At 42.4% G+C, this 19,080-nt stretch overlaps 4 protein-coding genes and 1 long non-coding RNA gene across 6 annotated transcripts; 3 read left to right on the forward strand and 2 right to left on the reverse strand.

The window, feature by feature from the left end:
- The first annotated feature begins 178 nt into the window (after window positions 1-178).
- Window positions 179-10,078, forward strand: LOC105279670 (S-adenosylmethionine decarboxylase proenzyme). Its single transcript, XM_011339578.3, has 6 exons — window positions 179-486; window positions 3,092-3,178; window positions 8,107-8,233; window positions 8,926-9,028; window positions 9,267-9,550; window positions 9,748-10,078. Exons 1-6 carry the CDS (start codon window positions 356-358, stop codon window positions 10,051-10,053), a joined length of 1,038 nt encoding a protein of 345 aa, XP_011337880.1. The 5' UTR covers window positions 179-355; the 3' UTR covers window positions 10,054-10,078.
- Window positions 10,079-10,135: 57 nt separating this feature from the next.
- On the forward strand, window positions 10,136-13,506 carry LOC113562325. Its single transcript, XM_026971462.1, has one exon. The coding sequence runs from the start codon at window positions 10,165-10,167 to the stop codon at window positions 10,786-10,788; it is 624 nt and encodes a 207-aa protein (XP_026827263.1). The 5' UTR covers window positions 10,136-10,164; the 3' UTR covers window positions 10,789-13,506.
- Window positions 13,507-13,512: 6 nt separating this feature from the next.
- On the reverse strand, window positions 13,513-14,990 carry LOC105279669 (transmembrane inner ear expressed protein). The gene is made up of 2 exons (XM_011339577.2): window positions 14,352-14,990; window positions 13,513-13,979 (listed from the first exon to the last, which is right to left on the reverse strand). Exons 1-2 carry the CDS (start codon window positions 14,680-14,682, stop codon window positions 13,804-13,806), a joined length of 507 nt encoding a protein of 168 aa, XP_011337879.1. The 5' UTR covers window positions 14,683-14,990; the 3' UTR covers window positions 13,513-13,803.
- Window positions 14,991-15,133: 143 nt separating this feature from the next.
- Window positions 15,134-18,401, reverse strand: LOC105279668 (actin-related protein 2/3 complex subunit 2). 2 transcript variants are annotated; one of them, XM_011339576.2, is made up of 7 exons: window positions 18,201-18,401; window positions 17,743-17,836; window positions 17,394-17,493; window positions 17,104-17,305; window positions 16,823-17,043; window positions 16,385-16,586; window positions 15,134-16,136 (listed from the first exon to the last, which is right to left on the reverse strand). In XM_011339576.2, the coding sequence occupies exons 1-7, from the start codon at window positions 18,272-18,274 to the stop codon at window positions 16,109-16,111; spliced, it is 921 nt and encodes a 306-aa protein (XP_011337878.1). In that variant the 5' UTR covers window positions 18,275-18,401; the 3' UTR covers window positions 15,134-16,108. The 2 variants fall into 2 exon arrangements, with proteins under 2 accessions (XP_011337878.1, XP_026827262.1); XM_026971461.1 differs by lacking the exon at window positions 18,201-18,401 and adding an exon at window positions 17,898-17,938.
- Window positions 18,398-19,076, forward strand: LOC105279665. Its single transcript, XR_893986.2, has 2 exons — window positions 18,398-18,504; window positions 18,592-19,076. It is a non-coding gene; the product is annotated as an uncharacterized LOC105279665 (long non-coding RNA).
- The last annotated feature ends 4 nt before the right edge of the window (window positions 19,077-19,080 follow it).

The raw sequence follows: 19,080 nt of genomic DNA on the forward strand, positions 1-19,080 counted from the left end.
TTCGTGGCGCCACGCTGCAGACGCGCGCGAACCGTGCAGCGAACGACACACGGCGCAGCGCAGCGCAGCGGTTGGCTGGTGGTGGCGGCGTGCGGCGGCGGCGGCGCAGCGTGGCTGGCAGCACCGGCGGCACTCGTCCGTCAGTCAATCAGTGTGCTTCTGGCGTGGTCAGTGTGTCAGAGTCAGTCTACGATCACGCGTCACTAGGAATAGTGTTGGTCGGCTCCGTGTACTCCCGTATTCGCAAAGTCGAGTCGGCAGCGTGAGACAGACGGGCCAAAAGAGAGGAAAAAAAAACGAGACGAGGACGCATCGCGTGCCGCACCGCATTTCGGACGGACGATCACGGCAGAGGATGGCGGACACCAAGGACGACTCCGCCGACAATGTGCAGTTCTTCGAGGGCGTCGAGAAGCTTCTCGAGATCTGGTTCACCAGCTCCAAGGGCCTGAAGCAGCACCAGGGCGATCTCCGACAAATACCGCGGTAAGTACGCCGACCGCCGGCGTCTCGCTGCCTGCTCTATTCCACCGCCTCTTCCTCTTCTTCATTCTCCCCGCGAGACCGATGACAGTCGACGCCGGCCAGCCAGGACGGACGACAACGACAACGACAACGGCGACGACGGCGATGAGCCGCGCCGGCGTCAACCGTTCCGAGTCGCGGAGGCTACGCTGATTGCTCACGTCGTCCCGGTCGATGTCGGTGTACGCGCGTGTACTTATTTTCTTATCTTACTTATATAGTTCCTTATCTTTTTTCTCTCTTGATAATTCTCTCTGAAATTACAAGCGCGAAAAAACACGCACGCTGCACGAATTGTAGAGCATTACGGGGTTTGTCGCGGACGAGATTGACTCACGTTTTGAAACGTAGAACTTCTTCTACGGCAGACAAGCAACAATAACTAGACAGACAAATGATGATTTGAGGCGATAAAACTCTTTCATGAAATTTTGCCCATCAAGAGTCGCAAAAAATCGCTCCATTAACGATTCGAGTCATTACGCAAAGAAACGCCACTTGTGTCGCTTGTTATCGATGAATGATTAAAAAGTTAAAATCCTAAAATGGCTGTGCGCGAGTTTCGCATCTCTTTCGCAAGTTTAGAAATGCAAAAACTGCTCTCATTTTCGGATGTTGCGTTCGGACTGCGCAAGTTTGACCGCCGTAATTGTCAGCCCGGAACAATTCAACGCTGTTTTGCAGATCGATGTGTGGGAAGGAAACGCGAATTTGCGGGTCTTTAAACGGTACCTAAAGCGGGTTCTACAATGAGAATTTGGCCCGGTTGCTTAACTTTAATCGTAGCTTAACTCACTCTTCGTTTCTTTTTAATTGCCCGTTATAGAAAAAGATGAAAAGCTACGGTTAAAGTTAAGCGGCGTTGGTGCAACCGGGCCTTCAAGATATAAACCTTAAGCTTTAAGCTTTAAGCTTTAAGCTTTAAGCTGTAAAAAATTGATCACAGTCGATCACAGAAGGTGAAAAAAGAAATCGACTGTGACTGGTCAATTTCTTATGATTTGAAAGCTTAGTTTTATAGATATAAAACTTAAGCTTTAAGCTTAGAACCCGTTTAACGCGCCTGACGATAATGCGCCAAGTTTCAAACTTTAAGTCACTTTTTGAATCATCATAACGTTAACCTTGCCTGCAACAGTCGAGCAATATTTCTTCAGCGAGTACCGCCCGGCTGCGCAGTATCAATCACCTGAATATCAATCAAGATAACGGAAAGTAACACGATCAATAAACGAAGGAGATCGCAGGAAATCGCCGAAAAAGCTTCAGCTGACCCGCATCCACATGTGGTGGCCGCGCAGCAATTATGTAATCCGCCGCGGATTAATAGCGTTCACACGAACGGCGAACCGCGACCGTGCTCCGCCGGGATCCGGTTGCTCGCGATTGTTGATGCTGCTACGTTCAGTGTGTCGTTGAACCGCATAGACGCACCTTGCGAGTTGCCCCGCGATGCGACCACTGTTTATTTTTGCATATAGCGGCGACAATAAATTTAGAAGTCCGCCCTGCCACCGGCCAATGAGCTGGCCAGCTCACGCCGGGATGCCGAGGGCAGTTCGAAGACACGTCTCGTGATCGCAATCGTAAAAAGAGTGTAGAAGCTTTGATTCAGTTTCAGTTAACACAATGAGATAAGACAAGTTTGTCTAATTTTGTTGGTCGTCACGGTTGGTCAGCCTGGAGCTTAATCGTTTCGGTGGAGGATTAATCTTCCGAGTGTCAAATGATTGTTGAGTTTCGGTCGCGATAAGCGGATTTCGTGCTATGTTATTCACGTTATTGGCACGCAACCCTGTTGCAATATATGAAGTAATAGATGAAAGTCTCACGTGCGCACGTGAAGTAATGCGATTGGAGAATCGGCGTTCTACAAAAGCTTTCGCATTTTGAATGGAATTTTCAAGTATTGATATAGTAACTATATACTATATTATAGTTTATCAAATGCTGTGCAAACTTCATGATATTAGGCGCTTGCAAACGTCGATAAGGTCGCAAGCAGACGGAAAGTAACGAATTGAAAGCGTTGCTTCGAGAAAAACTCGTTCTAAACGTTAAAAGAGCTTTCAGGGCAGTTTAAAGTTAATCAAGAATCAAGAATATCCGGCCATTTAAAAGCGCGGGAAAGATTCAAAGGGAAGAAAGATGGCTTTAATATAATACGAACTTGTGCAAGCACCTATATATATGCTAGAAATTTCGAGCTTCATAAATTGTTTAGAAGAGTGGACTGTTTCTTTGTCGTCTGATCTGTTTCGACGAATTGTTATCGTATAAGATCTTGATAGTGAGATACAATTATTCGTCGCGCACGTATATCGATATAAATATCGAAAACGCTTCTCGACCTAAGAATATAAGAAGCGCACTTGTAATCTTATCGTATTTCTATTGTACAAATTTCTATCATTTGTCAACATCAACTATATCATCACGATACGTTTTGATAAGTCTTTAAATAATTATTTGAAATTCTCGGTCGACCAGGTCGGTTTTCTGAGTCGCTTCATGTTTTCGGGATCATTCAATCAAAATGCCAAAGAATTGCATTTCATTTTTGCAGGCAAAAGTGGGAATCGTTGCTGAAGATAGTCCGTTGCGAGATCATCAGCTTCTGCCACAATGATTTAGTGGATGCCTATGTCCTCAGGTAAGTTCTGTTTACTATCGAGCTGAGATTAATAATATTAGGCCCATGCTTAAGTTCTTGCTGATAGGTCGATGAATGGATCGCTTCAAAAGGTGACTCACGAATATCCCGCTATTCAAACGCCACAGGAAAGATTCAAAAGGAAGAAAAATAGCTTTTCATGAAAAAGATCCAGGTGAAAGGAAGATAGCTTTAATATTATTGTGTGCGTCGAGCCGAAGCACAGCCGGACGCAACATTTACGGCTTCTACAATATCATACGAAGAAGCACTTATATCTCTAGAAATTTCGAGCTTTCTTTGGTATTCGCATGTTGCCGGAAATATGGGGAAAAAGTCGTAGAAAACTATAGAAAATGTTTTGATCGATTGATCGATCATGCTGTATTGTATTGATTTATGCTGTATCGATTGTTTCATTTCAAAACAAGAAAAATTGCAAAATCAGCAAGAACTTATGCACCAGCCTAATAATAATACTTGCATTCAGATAATAAACCGAGCCGAGCCGAGAGAGATAACTGCCCCTAACTAAGAAAGAACCTTCTCTCCGACTAATCCCGAGCAGTCTACCGGATTTAATCTCCACGGATCTTATCGGATCTCCATTTTTGCGGCGAATTGTGCCAATCTGCTGATTATAGCGCGAACTGATCAGAACGTCATTCAGCAAACGATGCGTTATTATGTTTATCTTAATGTCTCGCGCACGATGACGCTTCTTCCATTCAAGCTAATGGGCAATCTCGGTCGGAGTAGGATTCTTCCACATGTGCTTACGTGATCTTCTCAACGTTGCTCTCACCGCTGCGTGCTGGTGACATTCGTAGAAGCGACACTGCGGTATCAGCCGGTTGATGCTGATACTGTTGGGTTTAATTAAAACGCTCATTTTCAGGCAGTATTTATTATCATTATATTGAAAAAAGGAGATCAAGATCATTCGTGTGATCACTGCGAACACCTTTCGGCAGCTTAATGAAACTTAACGTAACATTCAGTTTTGAAAATATTCAAGAATATTTCGGACTCGAAGCGAGCTTCTTTCAATCCTCTGACGACGTAGGGGGTGAGGAGTGAGCGCGGGTCGCTGGGGTCGCGAGGAACGGCGCAATTTTTCGTGACGCGCAAAGCAAGTCAAGGAGGTGCGGGGAGAGCGCGGGGCGTCCCCAGGAGAGAAAGGGAGAGAGCGAGAGAGAAAGAGAGAGAGGCACTCACCCGTGCCCGTGTGCCGGTGTGGTTAATCGATATATCGAATTGTTTTGATGGAAGAGAGGTGCACCGTCCGCGGCGGCCCGGCCGGCCGCGTCGCGACGTGCCCCGGTTCCAGAATATTCGAGGGTGCACACGCGGGTGAGGTTGACCCAGCTGCTGCTGCTGATGCCGATCCGCCCCTATAAATAAACATGGTCAAGGTGACACTTTCGCGCGTTTCATCCCCGAATTAACCGCGGACTGTCCTTATCGAGCCACCCTCGGGGCTCGGACGCCGATTCCGGTCGGATGACAAGTGCCATCCAGACGCGGGTGGTACTTGTACTTGTACAAGTATACTTGTTATTGCTGTTGCAATGTCTTCCTTGGTAGTGAAAATCTACCAGCTCCTCGCTAGGACTCTTGATAATGTATGTCAGAATGCTATAAATAACAGGATCCAGCACTTGTTAAACGTGCTCTTTTTATTGCATTTTATTATCCTTCGACCCAATAATAGAAGAGACGAGACTAACAAAAGTCGATCTTTTTTTTCCGACGATAATTCTGTAGATTTTTGACTTTGTTTTATTTGTTAATCAGAAATACAATTTCAGAATAATCCTCACTAAAACAGTCCAACAGGAGTAAAAATAGCCATTCAAGAAAGAAACGTGACATTTCGAGTTTTGTCGAGGACTTCACAGTTGGCCGAGATATGTCTTCCCTTTTCAATATCCAATATATTGACTTAAAAAGACACATGTTGTTTGTCTCATTGTTTGTTCTTCTTTTTTGTTGTGATTCTCACTTTCATCGGTTCCGATTCAAAATCAATTGTCTCTGTACGTGTTCCAAACATGCTCGATCTCGTCATCTGCCCTAGACCTTTGCGCTCGGCTTTTTCGTTTTTAGTCCGCTTAAGGACAAATTTAATGTGACAAGATATAACTAATAACAGCAATAATAGGTGTACTTAAAATATTTAACTCGAGATATTGATCTCATTTTTCTCTCAAGACATTAGAACATCGTTTACAGTTTGGTGACACGATAACGGTTAAACAAATTATTATGACATCGTCATGTTTCTTTATCAGTATTGTTATCAGTAATAGTCTTACTATTACCACACAAGGATCACTGACACATATTCAAGTTTTATTCACACACACACTGAGAGTCCTATTTCATTATTTAGTAATATTTTATATATATATAAGAGAGAGAGAGAGTCACACGCATATTGGAATGTGTGTCAGTGATCCTTATGTGGTAACAGTAAGACTATTATCGATAATAATACTGATAAAGAAACATGAGACGATGTCATAATAATTTGTTAAACCGTTATCGCGCCACCAAACTGTTTTAATGTCCTGAGGAAAACATAAGATCAATATCTCGAGTTAAATATTTTAATTATACCTACTATTGTTGCTATTATACCTTTATCTTGTCACTTTAGATAAATAATAAACTTTATCAATTTATAGAACGACATTATCTTTTTTCAAGTTAAACGGAAGGTAGAACCTTGACGTTGTTATCGGCATATATTTCTATGATTTATCATGAGTGAATTCAAATATCAAACCTTTTTTCGACCCCTTTTCGGATCCTCCTCAGTAACAGTGATACTAATCATTATGAAAACCGGAGAATTCGAAATAGGATCGAAACATTTGATATCTTAATTCATGTACTATATAAGCCGTACAAGAAGCCACTGATAACTGTATCAGCCAAGGTTCTGACTGGCCCATTTAATTTCAAAATTATGACAGAGCCTTCAATTAGTGAAACATAAGTCTCATTATTCGTTCTTCTATTCTATTATGACTCATAATGTTTTCTTGGTTACTTCCATTTATCTTTGTTATTGAAAACGCATTATTTTATTCTATTATTTCGATGCAAAGCATCGAAATTGTTTATGTTCACGGAATGTCTATGCGGCATGTTTCTTTCACCATACATTTGTCGCACTTTCATTTAAACTTTGGTAAGAAGCTTAAGTGTCGTTATCGTTTCTCACATAGTCTTCGCGAAGAATCTTAGGGTCAATGTCTATCACCGATAACCCCGCTACCAATCTATTTTTAAATAAATTTTTATGATAATCCTACTTTCCGGCTTTCACTCAAGTGCGAGGAAATAGAAATGCAAATACTATAATAAGCATATTTGCTTATTATAGTATTATATGAATGTTAGATTAACGTTCAGTTTGAAATAATCAACTTTGCAACTATCGGAAATGTAAGATATCGAAAATATCTCTTTTAATAAATAAAGGGATAAGTTCATAAATAAAATATTAAATAAATATTACATATTATTATATTTCATAAATATAAATAAAGTTCCATATTTTAATTACAAAACTATAATTAAAGAAAGAAAGAAAGAAAGAAAGACACAAAAATTTAGAAGAGAGCGTAGAATCTCGAATTTATTCTGATATCTAGAATTGACAGATGCTGAAAATATCGGTTTTCAGTTTTCCGCACAATTAGAGCAACATTAGCAAATACTTCCGCAAGTGGGCCACTGGATAAAGCGAATACCTTTTAGCGGTTCTTAAATCATTATCAGGGGGTACAATTATCTATGAATGAATTATCGGCATAACGATAACGTGCCGGCATAATTTCCGACACGTTGACGTAACAGCGGGGTTCACGTGCCGACCCTCTGCTTCCTCTTCGCGAATATCTGCGAGTTCCGCGAGCTGTCTTCGTGCACTCACTCTGTCTAATAGTGAAGCGCGGTCCAGAAATAGCAACGGCGACAAAAGCCAAACAAATATCTTTTAATAACTTTCATTCTTCGCTGACCTTCGGGATGGCACGTGCAATCCCTAGTACGTATCCTGATCCTGATGGTATCTTCCAGCGATTACCAGAAGCTATCGGTATCAGGATTACTTACTCCCTATTAGAGGAATTAGATCGGATCGGATGTAATTAGACAGAGCAAGTAGGACAAGAAAAGGACTGGAACAAGATTAATTCGGCTATTCTGTAACACGTTGTAATCTCTGATGACCTGAAGCATCATGGATTCCGCTATTACAATTATAAATCATGCGTTAGTGAACAGAACATCGATTTGTGTATCTTGAAACTGTAACAGTCATGTTGCAGGAGGTTCCTTGTTAGGATAAAAGGTACAAATACGCTGATAAAAACAAATTTACAGAAGCGTAATGTCTTCCTCTCGAGTACCGGTGCGTCGATATGAAAGCGATACGAGGCGTTCGGGCGCGAAATCTGTCAAGTGACGGCAATAAAATTTTAGAGCCTCTCTCTCTACTTAAACCTAGTTGCAGGTAGTTGCGCTACATATTTTCCACCTTTTTACTCTTTTTTTTCCTTTATTATATTTTATTACTTTTATTATTTTTGTACTTTCAGCGTGAGCGGAACGTGTTGTTCACGTCACTAGCACAATGTTTCTTTTATTTTCCTCATCTTCTTTGATCTTTTTTATTTTGCAGAAAAACGCAAAATTTTCAAGATTGCCGCTTAACAGGTTCTACGTCCGAACGCCTCGAGAACGCCTAAGCACATTTACGCAAGATATTGTGAGTTTCCGCGCGCAAATATTATGATTGGCAATTGATGAGCGATTGGCACGCGAGACACCGAGAAATGTGCGAATTATGCAAATGCGTCGGTAATCTGCGGTTTAACAACAGTAATGGCTAATATTGTCCGTGTTGTTCGCAGCGAAAGCAGCATGTTCGTGTCCAAGCGCAGACTCATCCTGAAAACCTGCGGCACTACTACGCCTCTGCAGTGCCTGGAGCCACTTCTGGAGCTCGTTGAGGAGTACACAGGCTTCGACGACGTCGAGGTAGGAACAATGCCAAAAAAATGACGTCGGGAAATTTGACGGCGAGTTGATCATGACGGAGATCGCCGTCCTTTGGGATGCTACCCTTCGTCGTACGTGCGTCGTTTAGCGTCTCACGCGAGCGGTTTAGCTATATAACTTGACCTAGTGTGCACAGGGGATAAGAAACGTGACTATACGTATCTCTCCGTCGCGCGAAACACGTCTCTCTGCCTCCTCTGCTCTGGTTTATCGATCTCACCTTATCTCCGACGCGATATACCTGCGGCCCACCCTCGGCCGAAATGTGCGTCTCCGCTCATGATCGCTCCGCCGTGACTATTGCTGTGATGAATTTCTTCTTGGTTTGATGAACGTCGGATGAAAGATGAAGTCTACTTATGAAGGAAATTATATATTACTAAATGAATAAAAGGTGAAAAGAGGAATAATATGAATAATGAGTGATAATGATAATACCTACTACCGGAAACGGTTACAAGTAAATATTAATTAATAATATTAACGGTTAAAATAAATATTATCCGATCGCGCGCTAATAGGTAATTGATACGTTCCTCATCATTTTCCACTCGAGTCTTTTTTTTTCTTGCTCGCTCAGGATTAGCCACGCCAGTCTAGGTCCTGTGCGAAATCGATATTATTCTTCATGATCGGCATTAATAATCGCATTCTTACTGCGCTTGTTGCAGAATGTATTTTATTCCCGGAAGAATTATAAGAAACCGCAGCTCCAAATATCACCGCATCAGACGTTTGAAGAGGAAGTTGCTCTGTTGGATTCCCTCTTTCCGGGTAATTATATTCGTTTTTACATGGTTTTTGTAAATAATTATATATTTTGTCGTTATTAAATATATCGTTTTGCACAAGAGTCTCGAAATGAAAATTTTTTAGAGCTTATTTCGATGCCATCGCGTTATTGATTATCTGAGATTGAAAAGTTTGAGCGTCAGAGACCAAAGACGTCCGACAACAGTGATAAACTTGAAGGTTTCTGAAAATCATTTCATTACGTTTGTTTACGTTCCAGATGGCGAGGCTTATTGCATGGGCTCACCCGAGACGGACTGCTGGTATCTTTACACTCTGATCCGCGACAAGCCGCTGCAGGATCCTCCGGAACCTGATCAGACTCTGGAGATACTTATGACACACCTGGATCCAGATGTAATGTCCATCTTCACCAGAGATGTTTGCTCGTCTGCTGATGAGGCGACGATGAAGTCGGGGATCGATAAGCTCATCCCCAGCATGATGATAGATGACTTCCTGTTCGAGCCATGCGGATACTCGATGAACGGAGTATCAAAGAATGTAAGTGAAATTTTCTGAATGATTTTTCGTAATTTTCACATTTTAACTGTAAACTTGAAAAACAAATATTCTTCTGTGAGATAGCAATCGTCGCTCTTATAAATATTTCGCGAAACATGAATACATGCTATCTTGATTATCGATTTATTCATCAGGATGCGCTATTACCTTCTCTATTTTTTTTCTTTTTTCTTCAGGGCAGTTACATGACGATCCACATCACGCCAGAGCCTGAATTCTCGTACGTCTCGTTCGAATGCAACGTGCCAGAAGCGTCGTACGACGAGATAATCCGTCGCGTGCTCAACACCTTCAAACCGGGCAAATTCGTGGTGACCATCTTCGCGAACAAGCAATCTGCGGCGGCGAATTGCCCGCGCGATCTCGAGAAGCGGACCGGTTACCTGAACCGCTCCGGCGACTGGCTGCGCACCGACGTGCAGTACTGCCGCTTCCCGAACTACGATCTGATCTGCGCCTTCTTCTCGCGTTTCCCGAGCTGAGGGTTCAAGGACGCTTCATTTGTCTCGCAACCCGAGGCCAATGAAGCGCACTCCATCCCCCTTTCCTCCCTTTGTCGCTCTCCCCGGGATCACCATTGTGACATCGACTCGATGACGAATCCGAAGAGCGGCGACAAGGAGTTCTCCTCCCCCGTGCAGCCCCATTCCCTTTCTGTTGCTCCTCAGAGCCGCAGTAATGTTTCCGAGATCCCAAAGGGCGCAGATGCGGTTCGCTCGGCGTCATCGCCGCAGTTGATGGCCACGAAGCTGCCGCGATCCAAAGTGTATCGTAAAACATCCCTCAAGTGCGAGATCGACGTCGGTAACGGCGATGGCGGCAGCGACGACGCTTACCAAAGAAAAAGTGTCGTGCGGTACGTGAGCGCTGTCGCGGAGAAGAAGCAGAAGAGGAGGAGCCTCACGGGGAAGGAAACCGACGCAATTGCCAGGAGCGAGAATACCAAGTGGAATCCCGAACATGTCCACATCACGTGTAATCCGCTATCGACGCCGTATCCGTACTCAACGCCGTCAGCGACGACGACCACGACCACGACAGCCACCACCGTCACCACCGCCAGCAAGACGACTACGGTAGAGCGTGACGAAGAGCCCAAGAGTCGCACCTGTGGCAGCTTCTTACCCATACTCGCGCTGATCCCGCAGTCAGTAATCAGCTTTCAATATCTCAGCCCGAAAATGAAGTTCTCGTGGTGGCGGAACAAGATCTCGTGAAGACACGCGTAGACGCCCACCGTCGTCGCCACCGCCGCCGCCGACGTTGCGCGTCGCGACCTTTTCATGAGGAGACATGCCTCTTTTACCTCGTAGCGAGCTCTCTCTTTCTCCGTTTCTCTGCTTATGTATCTCTGTCTCTCTCTGTCTCTCTCCCCCCCCTCTCTCCCTCTCTCTCTTCCTGTCTACACTTATCTGCCTCACTTCCGGCCAGTCTTCATCAATTAGAGGAATCCCGAAAGCGTCGTCCACTCGCGAGTTTAATCGCGTTGACGCTCGCATTAATTAATTGTAACTTTTCAAGTCTCATTGTATCGTCGAGAAGATGCATGTACCGGAATAACGCCAGCATCTGTCGAAACGACTGGACGGCGTTTTTAAGTAATCACGATAGCTCTCTGACGAGTCGTCACGAGGTTTGATTCCGCAATTCCTAATGATTCCGAATCAAGAATGCCGGAACGTTCAAGAAATTAATCGAGAACCTTGGGATTTGCCAAGGAACTAGGCTGACTTTCTACACAGAGCGTTGTAACTTTTATAACACTTCGCGAAGAAGACTCTGTCAGTTCACGAACCAGACACGACTTCGTGCTTATTATACGTGTACATGGAATTTCGCGCGTCGTCGGATCCTCTAGTCGGTCGAAGTTCCTTCCTCGTACAATGTGTTTTAAGGCACCTTGTAATCCTTCGAGAATCCGTTCAGAGAGAACATTGTATTCTAGTTCATGTAGTCCCGCGCTCTAAGCAGAAACATCCTCCTGGATGTTCCGGGATTGAGACTTTATTTCGCAGTCAGGTCGAGCAATCACGTTAACGATACGTTCTCGCATTTACGCTCGTTCCTACGTTTTCATTTTTTTCTTTTTTGGTCAAAAGAAATAAATATTCCAGATCCCCTCTTTCCCTCCTAGAGTACCTAAGTGACGCAAAAATTCTATAATCCAAGAATCTAAAGACCGTAGAACCTAAAGATCCACAGTTCCTAGAATCTAACACCCAACGATCCAAAGACCTTAGAATCTAAGTACGCAAAGATCTTAGTACGTAAGGATTCAGAGATCTTACAATTTTAAGGAGGCATTCAACGTCGTAGAAATGTAAGGATCCAGGCTATCTCGCAGAATGCAAGATCCAACAAAATCGAGCATTCAAAGATTCTAGAATTTAAGAGCACGGAAGAGAAACATTAAAAATCTCTAAGCGTCTAATGATCACACATGACATCCCCCCGGCGAATTGGATTTCTTTTTGGCGAAAGTATGAGAGAGATGAGCATCATTGTTAACGATCTTTTCTTTCGAGATCCACACTCGAGAGTGAAATGCGAAAAGCATCGACGAGAATTTCGTTTACGCAAGATCGAAGGCACAACGAGGAGAAAAAAAAAAAGAAAAAGTGGCTGCGTACTTTGGCGATCAATTGTCGACTTGAACCGTCGAAGCAACAATCGCTCGAGACGCACCAGAAAATCACACAGATTCTGTCGTCTATTTTGTCATATGCTGTAATCAACATTATCGCATAGAGTTATACGAGAGGAAGAGGACGACGAGATCGACCTCTCTCTCTCGTCGGATCCCTCCGCTGAATCATCATTGAAGAAAAATTAAAAGATCCCGTTATCGTATCGATGAACCGTCAGTACCGCGTCGACGTAGAAGTAAATCACGAGAGCGAGACCGATCAGACAGTCGTCGGTGCTGACTAATTGAGACATTGCGTTTATACATTTTTTTGTCGCTTTTCGTTGCTATCACGTTCAGTTAGAGGCCATCAACGAGAAAAGATGATGAGCGGTGCACACCCGCCCGCACAAGAGAGTGAGTCTCGCGATTGAGTTGTTACACGAGTTACATCACCGATCGACAGTTCGATGGATCTCCGTTTCTCGCTGCATTTTCGGTTCGTTCAATTGGCGATCCTGGTTTCTCTTTTCCTTTTTTCCCCTATTTTTTTACGGAATCGTACGACGATGACCTGTTGCCGTTACAACAGTGGGATTGTCAAGTCTCTTGCCAAGCAATCCCGCCTCTTGTATGTTTCCGATTTTAATAAATCATTTTCATAAACACGCATTTCCCGTGGTCTTTTATTTTATTTTTTGTCGAATTACCTTCTCCTGTTTTTTTACCTTAATTTTTTAAAAGATCGTTGTGGATATCGATTGATTGAGTTACCTCGCGCGATCATTCTCCGAATTGCGATCGGTCAGCAACGAGGAGATTGCAAAGTCATCGTGACTCGATCAAGCAAACTTGCAAAGTTGCAAAATTGCGGCGGAAAGCCTGTTGCTATACTAGCATTTTATGTAGAAATTGTAATCAGATTTGGTTTCATTTTCGGCAATGTTTTGTTACGCAAATTTCAATCTTTATTATTTTTACTAAATAATTTATATAGTTATTTTATATTCTTGTCATTGATCGTTAGATCCATAATTCAACGAGTTCTATCAGTTAGATGAATAAGATGAAACGGTGTGCGATAATAAGATATAAGCGCGATTAACGAGAGAGTACAAATAATTAATCGATATAAAGGATTTAATTGATAGCGATGTCGAAACACGATAGAGAAGAAGAAAAAGAAAAATACACTATAACACACCGTGGAGTGCTTTTTGAAGCATTACTATTCGTTGCTAATAGATCACTGTTGCATGCTAAACTAAATTTGTGTAAAATATATCTATGAAATAAAGATTATATTTAGTCAATGCAGGTGTCATACATGATTTATTGCCCATCACTTGTCGCTTAAATTGACATCAACCTCTTTCTAAAATTCTTAATTTTGCACCCTTTTTCAGCTCTTTCTTTACATTGAAGTTGAACTAAAATTAAATTGAAGGATACGTTTCATTAATTTATTATTCCGTTTCTTCATTGCTTTATTTCTTCACCTCTCCGTTTCTTTTTTCCCTCGATCTTAAAGTTAAATCTTAAAGTTATATGTGCAACAAGAATGCAAGAACATGACGCATACATTATTATAACTCGCGAGAGATCGTTAGATCATGGCACTGAATTCCGCTTGTTCGCGTGAGCTGAAACGCACCCGGGTTCCGCCAAACACGGCGTTGAACCTGGATCGAAAGCCACGTTGAGCGTTCCGCTGTGCCATTTCCGCACACTCCTTCGCTATCGCGGGGTCCCCGTCGAACTCGTTCCGGATTCTATCCAGAGCTGCGGAAAGCAAATATGTTTAGCTTCCACAATCGTAAACATTTCCAGATTTTATCAAGATTTTATAATAAATAGGAAGGCATGAAATAGGCTTTATCTTAACCGAATAGATAAATCTATTTGTTTTGGTCGAGGAATTCCTAATAAAATATAAATGAAATGATAAATGATCTCTTGATTACCGAGTCACACATAAAATCCATAGACTTTTCTCGTATGAAATTATATATTTATATTACAATAATATTACTATATTCATTATTTACTGTTAGATTGCACGCATCCTACATGCCTTGTCCTTTGTTTCCAGTTTAGACCATCGCGAACTTATTATTCTCAATTCTGGAACTCTTCGCGCGAAAGTCGCATTACCTTTCTGCAGATCCATCTCGTCCATATCCTTATTATTAATTTTTGAAAGCTCGCGTCGGAACTTTCTAGTAATCTTCTTGCGAATGTAGTCCGCCTCGATCTCCTGCTTTGTGCGGGGCACGCGGAAGCGGATGCAACAGCACAGTCCGACGATGATGGTCAGCAGGATGGAGAGAACGATGGCGGCAAACTGCCAGACACGAATACCCAGGAACACTTCTTTCTCCCACAGTTGCGTGTCCTCGATGCAGTCGTCGGACCTCACCGAGGCTTCGCTCCATGAGCACGGAAACACGGACGAACTGCTCGTTGCAACCGTCGTCTCCTCCATCGCGCTAACGCACGTTCAAGTTCCAAAAGTCCCGAAAATAAAGTTTGCACAATTTTAACTTCTTGCAAAAAGGTGTTTTAATTTTGCGATCTGCAACGTCGAAATGAAATTAATCAACTAACGAGGAAGCAAAGTGACGCAAAACACGGTTCCGACCCAAGGACCCAGATTGTAGTAGCGAACTGTGCAAAGGCCCTAAATTTTTGGCTTTTTTTACGTAACGAGTAACGAGTGCTAACTATTGCGTTGACTGGAGTCGTTGCGCACGTATCGATGCATATTCACCCTCGGGAAGATACCTCTGACTGACGGAGAGATTCACGGCGGTGTCGGAGCCTGGGTGTGGTTTTGCTTAATTGGACACGACACGTTCGGACACTCCCTATTTGACGCTGCTTACTGATTACAGATCGATACCAGAAGGTGTAGGAGTAGACTCTCTCTCTCTGTAGACTGTTAATGTCGTTTTATTATCTCTCTCTCTCTCTCTCTCTCTCACAATAATCGAATGTATAGTCGTTAATTAGACAATAAAAGTATCGAAAAGGGAAACAATCATGCTATTTAACAATGTCTGTTTGTTCCGACGATCTGTTCGACCGAGTTTGAAGTCGCGATGCGGAATAAAGAGATTAGTTTAATCGTTACCTTTTCCATATATTGAATCTTAATTATTTTAGTAGTAACGGCATTACTGTTCCGACGGTCTGGATAATGTTGCCCCCATGAAATTTCGCAACGTGACGACGTGAAATCACCGACGTGCACGTTTGCTTGACAGTTCAAATATCGTTCGTTTGAACCGTCAAACAAGTCGAACGTGTATCTTCACGTTCATGGTCGTTTCACGTGATTTCACTTTGAGGGCATCATTACAACTAATCTGTATGTCAATGTACTCGCTCGGAGCGTCGGATGCAGTTCAGAGTGTTGGCATAACGCATGATAAATCGTTCAAGTAACAACCGACGTAATACGAGCAGCCGAATCCGAGTTTCAGCGGTGCTATATTTGAATTGAATCCTAGATCACTGTTTTAAGATCGCCGTAACGTTAGCAGAGTGACTGTCAACTATCGGTACACACACACACAGACAGACAGGTGTGACTTGGACATCCTCGAATGTCCTCTCGCCGGATAGAATTGACCGTCGCGTTGAGTGAGTCGAAAACTCCTGCTCGATTTCTCTCTTTCCTCGCAACATCACTCAATGCGACGCTACATATTTCCTAAATATACGGCATTGTTCGAAGGTTCGAAGCACTCGCCGACAGCGCACGGCGACCCGAACGATGTCTCGAAGGAAAGTTTCCCTCGCAAGATGGTCGATATTTCCGACCGCAATCCGCACAATCTTCGCACAATGATCTTCCGCTCTCTATTTCTCTCCTTAGCGTTAGCACTTTCGACTTCGCCACACGCTGCTCATTCTTTCCTGATGAATGTCCGTCCTCTGTAAGAGATTGTAAGCTTGAGTAAACATCGCATCAAGTTTCAAGGCAATGTCCCAAGGCAATATTTTTTTACAGAATAATTAAAATAATCTTTATTGATTTGATTTTATATACATATAAAGACTAGATAAAACTTACATAAAAAGACTTTTAAAAGAGTGATTTAAGAAATGTGAAAATTACAAATTAAATTAATCATTTACAATACATTAATTATTTTATGCGAAATAATCAATCCGATACATACGTGATAGTCTTCTTCTCGGTGTTTTTGGACTGAGATCTCGCTCTGTTCAGCACTTTGAGAAAGTCCGTCGTCTTTGTACGCATTCTCGAATGAATGTAGACCTTACTGCACTTAATGTGGTAATGCAAGTAATTCCTAAACATGTGTATCAAGTCGATAGTGTTGTCGCGAGCCTCTCGATTGGTGTGACGTGGGAATAGCACTGCGAGATAAAAATTATATTAGGAAGATATGAACCCGAGGACTGCCGCGCGTCCTCCACTACTCGAGTAATACAAAATTATATAATAAATGTCAGATGTCCAGATCTATGTTTTTTCCAAGATAATTTAACATTAAACCTCAAAGAACCAACAATAATCTTTAGAAACTTGTCTAAAAAGGAAATTCAGTTTAGCATATGCTTGAAGGTGAAGAATTTAAGTAATCCTCCCTTACCGAACGTGATGTAGCCGATGCAGTCTCCGACCGCCGCCTCGGAATCCTGCAACTCCAACGGTGGCTCACGATGATTAAACAGCACCTGCGGAGCGGTATGGCTCGCCCGTCTGCCCTCCTTTAATTCTTGAAGAAACAGCTTGCCGATCACCATGTCGTCCTCGTCCTTAAATATTGTGCTGAACACTACCGTGACTCTGTCGCTCTTAGCCTCCACGTACCTTAAGAAATATTAATATTAATAGCAAGTTAATAATGTTAACAATCGACGTGTTTCTTACATCGTCTCCTCGTCGCGGTATTGAATGACAGCCCTCTTTTGCACTGGCCTGCCTGGAGAGTCGCAGTATTCCTCCTGAAAGTCAAAGTACTTCTCAAAGACGCTGGCGAAGCAGTGCCTCTTCAGCAGAGCAACTTTCCTCACTAACGCCTCCCAATCCTCAGGTAATTTCTCTAAATCTATGAGCACCGATACATTGTAGCCTGTAAAAATGACAGACAATTTGAAACAATTAATAATTTTTACTTCTATACGTACAAAAATGCAAAATAATTAAAACAAAGTTCTAACCACTCTCTGGCGCAATGAGATGAGACCCGTACTCCCGTTTGAGCAGTTCGTCCGCACCATGCTCTTGCAATTGTTTATAAAATTTGAGCAGGATACTTATCTGTAATGAAAGGCATATTAACAATAATTAAAGTTTGTTCCACCAGGATAATTAAACAATTAAAACTCTCCTTTAATTGACCACACTGCCAATGTATTAATAATCAGGATAACACAAAACTCATATGATAAAGTACTGATAAAATAAAGAAAATATAAAAAGACACGTTCTAAATATACTGAATCAAACTCCATAGGTATTATTTCAACAAATAACATGAAAAATTCATCTCAAGGAACGTGTGCTCACCCTAAGCTTCGACTTGTCTCCACTAAGGTTTGAAATGTGAAATAGCACCCCATCAAAGTCCGCTATGACAACATCTGTCGACTCTTGCTTGTGCCTTCAAGAAAAACATACATACATTACTAGATAATAATAATAGTAATACCGAGATTACTAACTCGGTGAGATTTTTCGCAACGCAACGGATAGATAGATGATGGGAAAACGCGTTTCATGCTCTATATGGCTCCACGCTAGTCTCCGGATAAAAAGTGTGAGGTGAAGCGCGAAGAAATGTGATCAAAGGGCCGATGATAAACTCGCTGGTAGATTCGAAGGTGAGAATCTCTCTCCAGAGAAATAAATGTGGCGATGGACACCGCCCCGGCGCCACATCCTCCGGGATGAGGTTATGTGCCGAGATAAGGCACGGGTCAGGATGTTCCCGTGCGTGGAAGACCGCGCGCACGCGAGCCGCTTACCCCGACAAGGCATTCTTGATTTTGTTCGTTAACGTTTCCTCGAGTATCCTGTTGTGTATCTCAAGCAGAATCATGATTCTCGCGCCTGGCAAGGAGAGCCGCGTCAGATGTGGTGCGTAACGATAACGATAATCCGTTCGCCGTGAACAGATCGCGGCGGATTTGTCATCCGGGTGTCGTTGACGCCGCTGACTAATGTCCGAAGTCCGAACACGTAGGACAACGATGACGGTTCGCTTGGTTGGTAAAGTAAGTCGCGCACTGTCGACTTACCTGCGATGGATAATAACGAAGTTTATTGTCGGTAATGTAAATCACAATGTTTCTTTTTTGTTCTAAATGAAGCCGCTTGTCCAAGTTTGGCAGTCATAGCATGTTTCTTCTCTTTCAGCATCTCCTAATTTTTTAAGCATCGTCGTTTAGCCCGTATTTTGTTATTCAGTATTAATAATTGATAACAATGATAACAATTGATTCTTTTCTTGTTCAACATTTGGTAAGTATAAACTTTAATATTAAGAATAAGCTTTGCGATTACCGACAGTAAATGGAACAATTAGGATGATGTTTGTCTAATTGTTATTATATAATCAATTTTTTATTTCGATAATATGATAAAAAGGTTATGTAAGATTAATAAACTATATCATATTCTTTATCGTGATAAAGTTCTCGATTCGTTGGTAACATATAGGTATTTATCACAATTCGTGCATATACGACTATCTTCATCGTATATTTACCTAATAAAAGAATTAATTTCTCGTGGCCTCCATCTTCGTCTAACACGATTCAATACGCAATCATTTCTATTGGAGCATTGTTAAATACTTTTCGAAGTGAACTCATCGCTTGAAATGAAATAACCAAACAAAAGACA

The sequence above is a fragment of the Ooceraea biroi genome, chromosome 7 (genome assembly GCF_003672135.1).
Source record: "Ooceraea biroi isolate clonal line C1 chromosome 7, Obir_v5.4, whole genome shotgun sequence".
Lineage (NCBI taxonomy): Eukaryota > Metazoa > Arthropoda > Insecta > Hymenoptera > Formicidae > Ooceraea > Ooceraea biroi.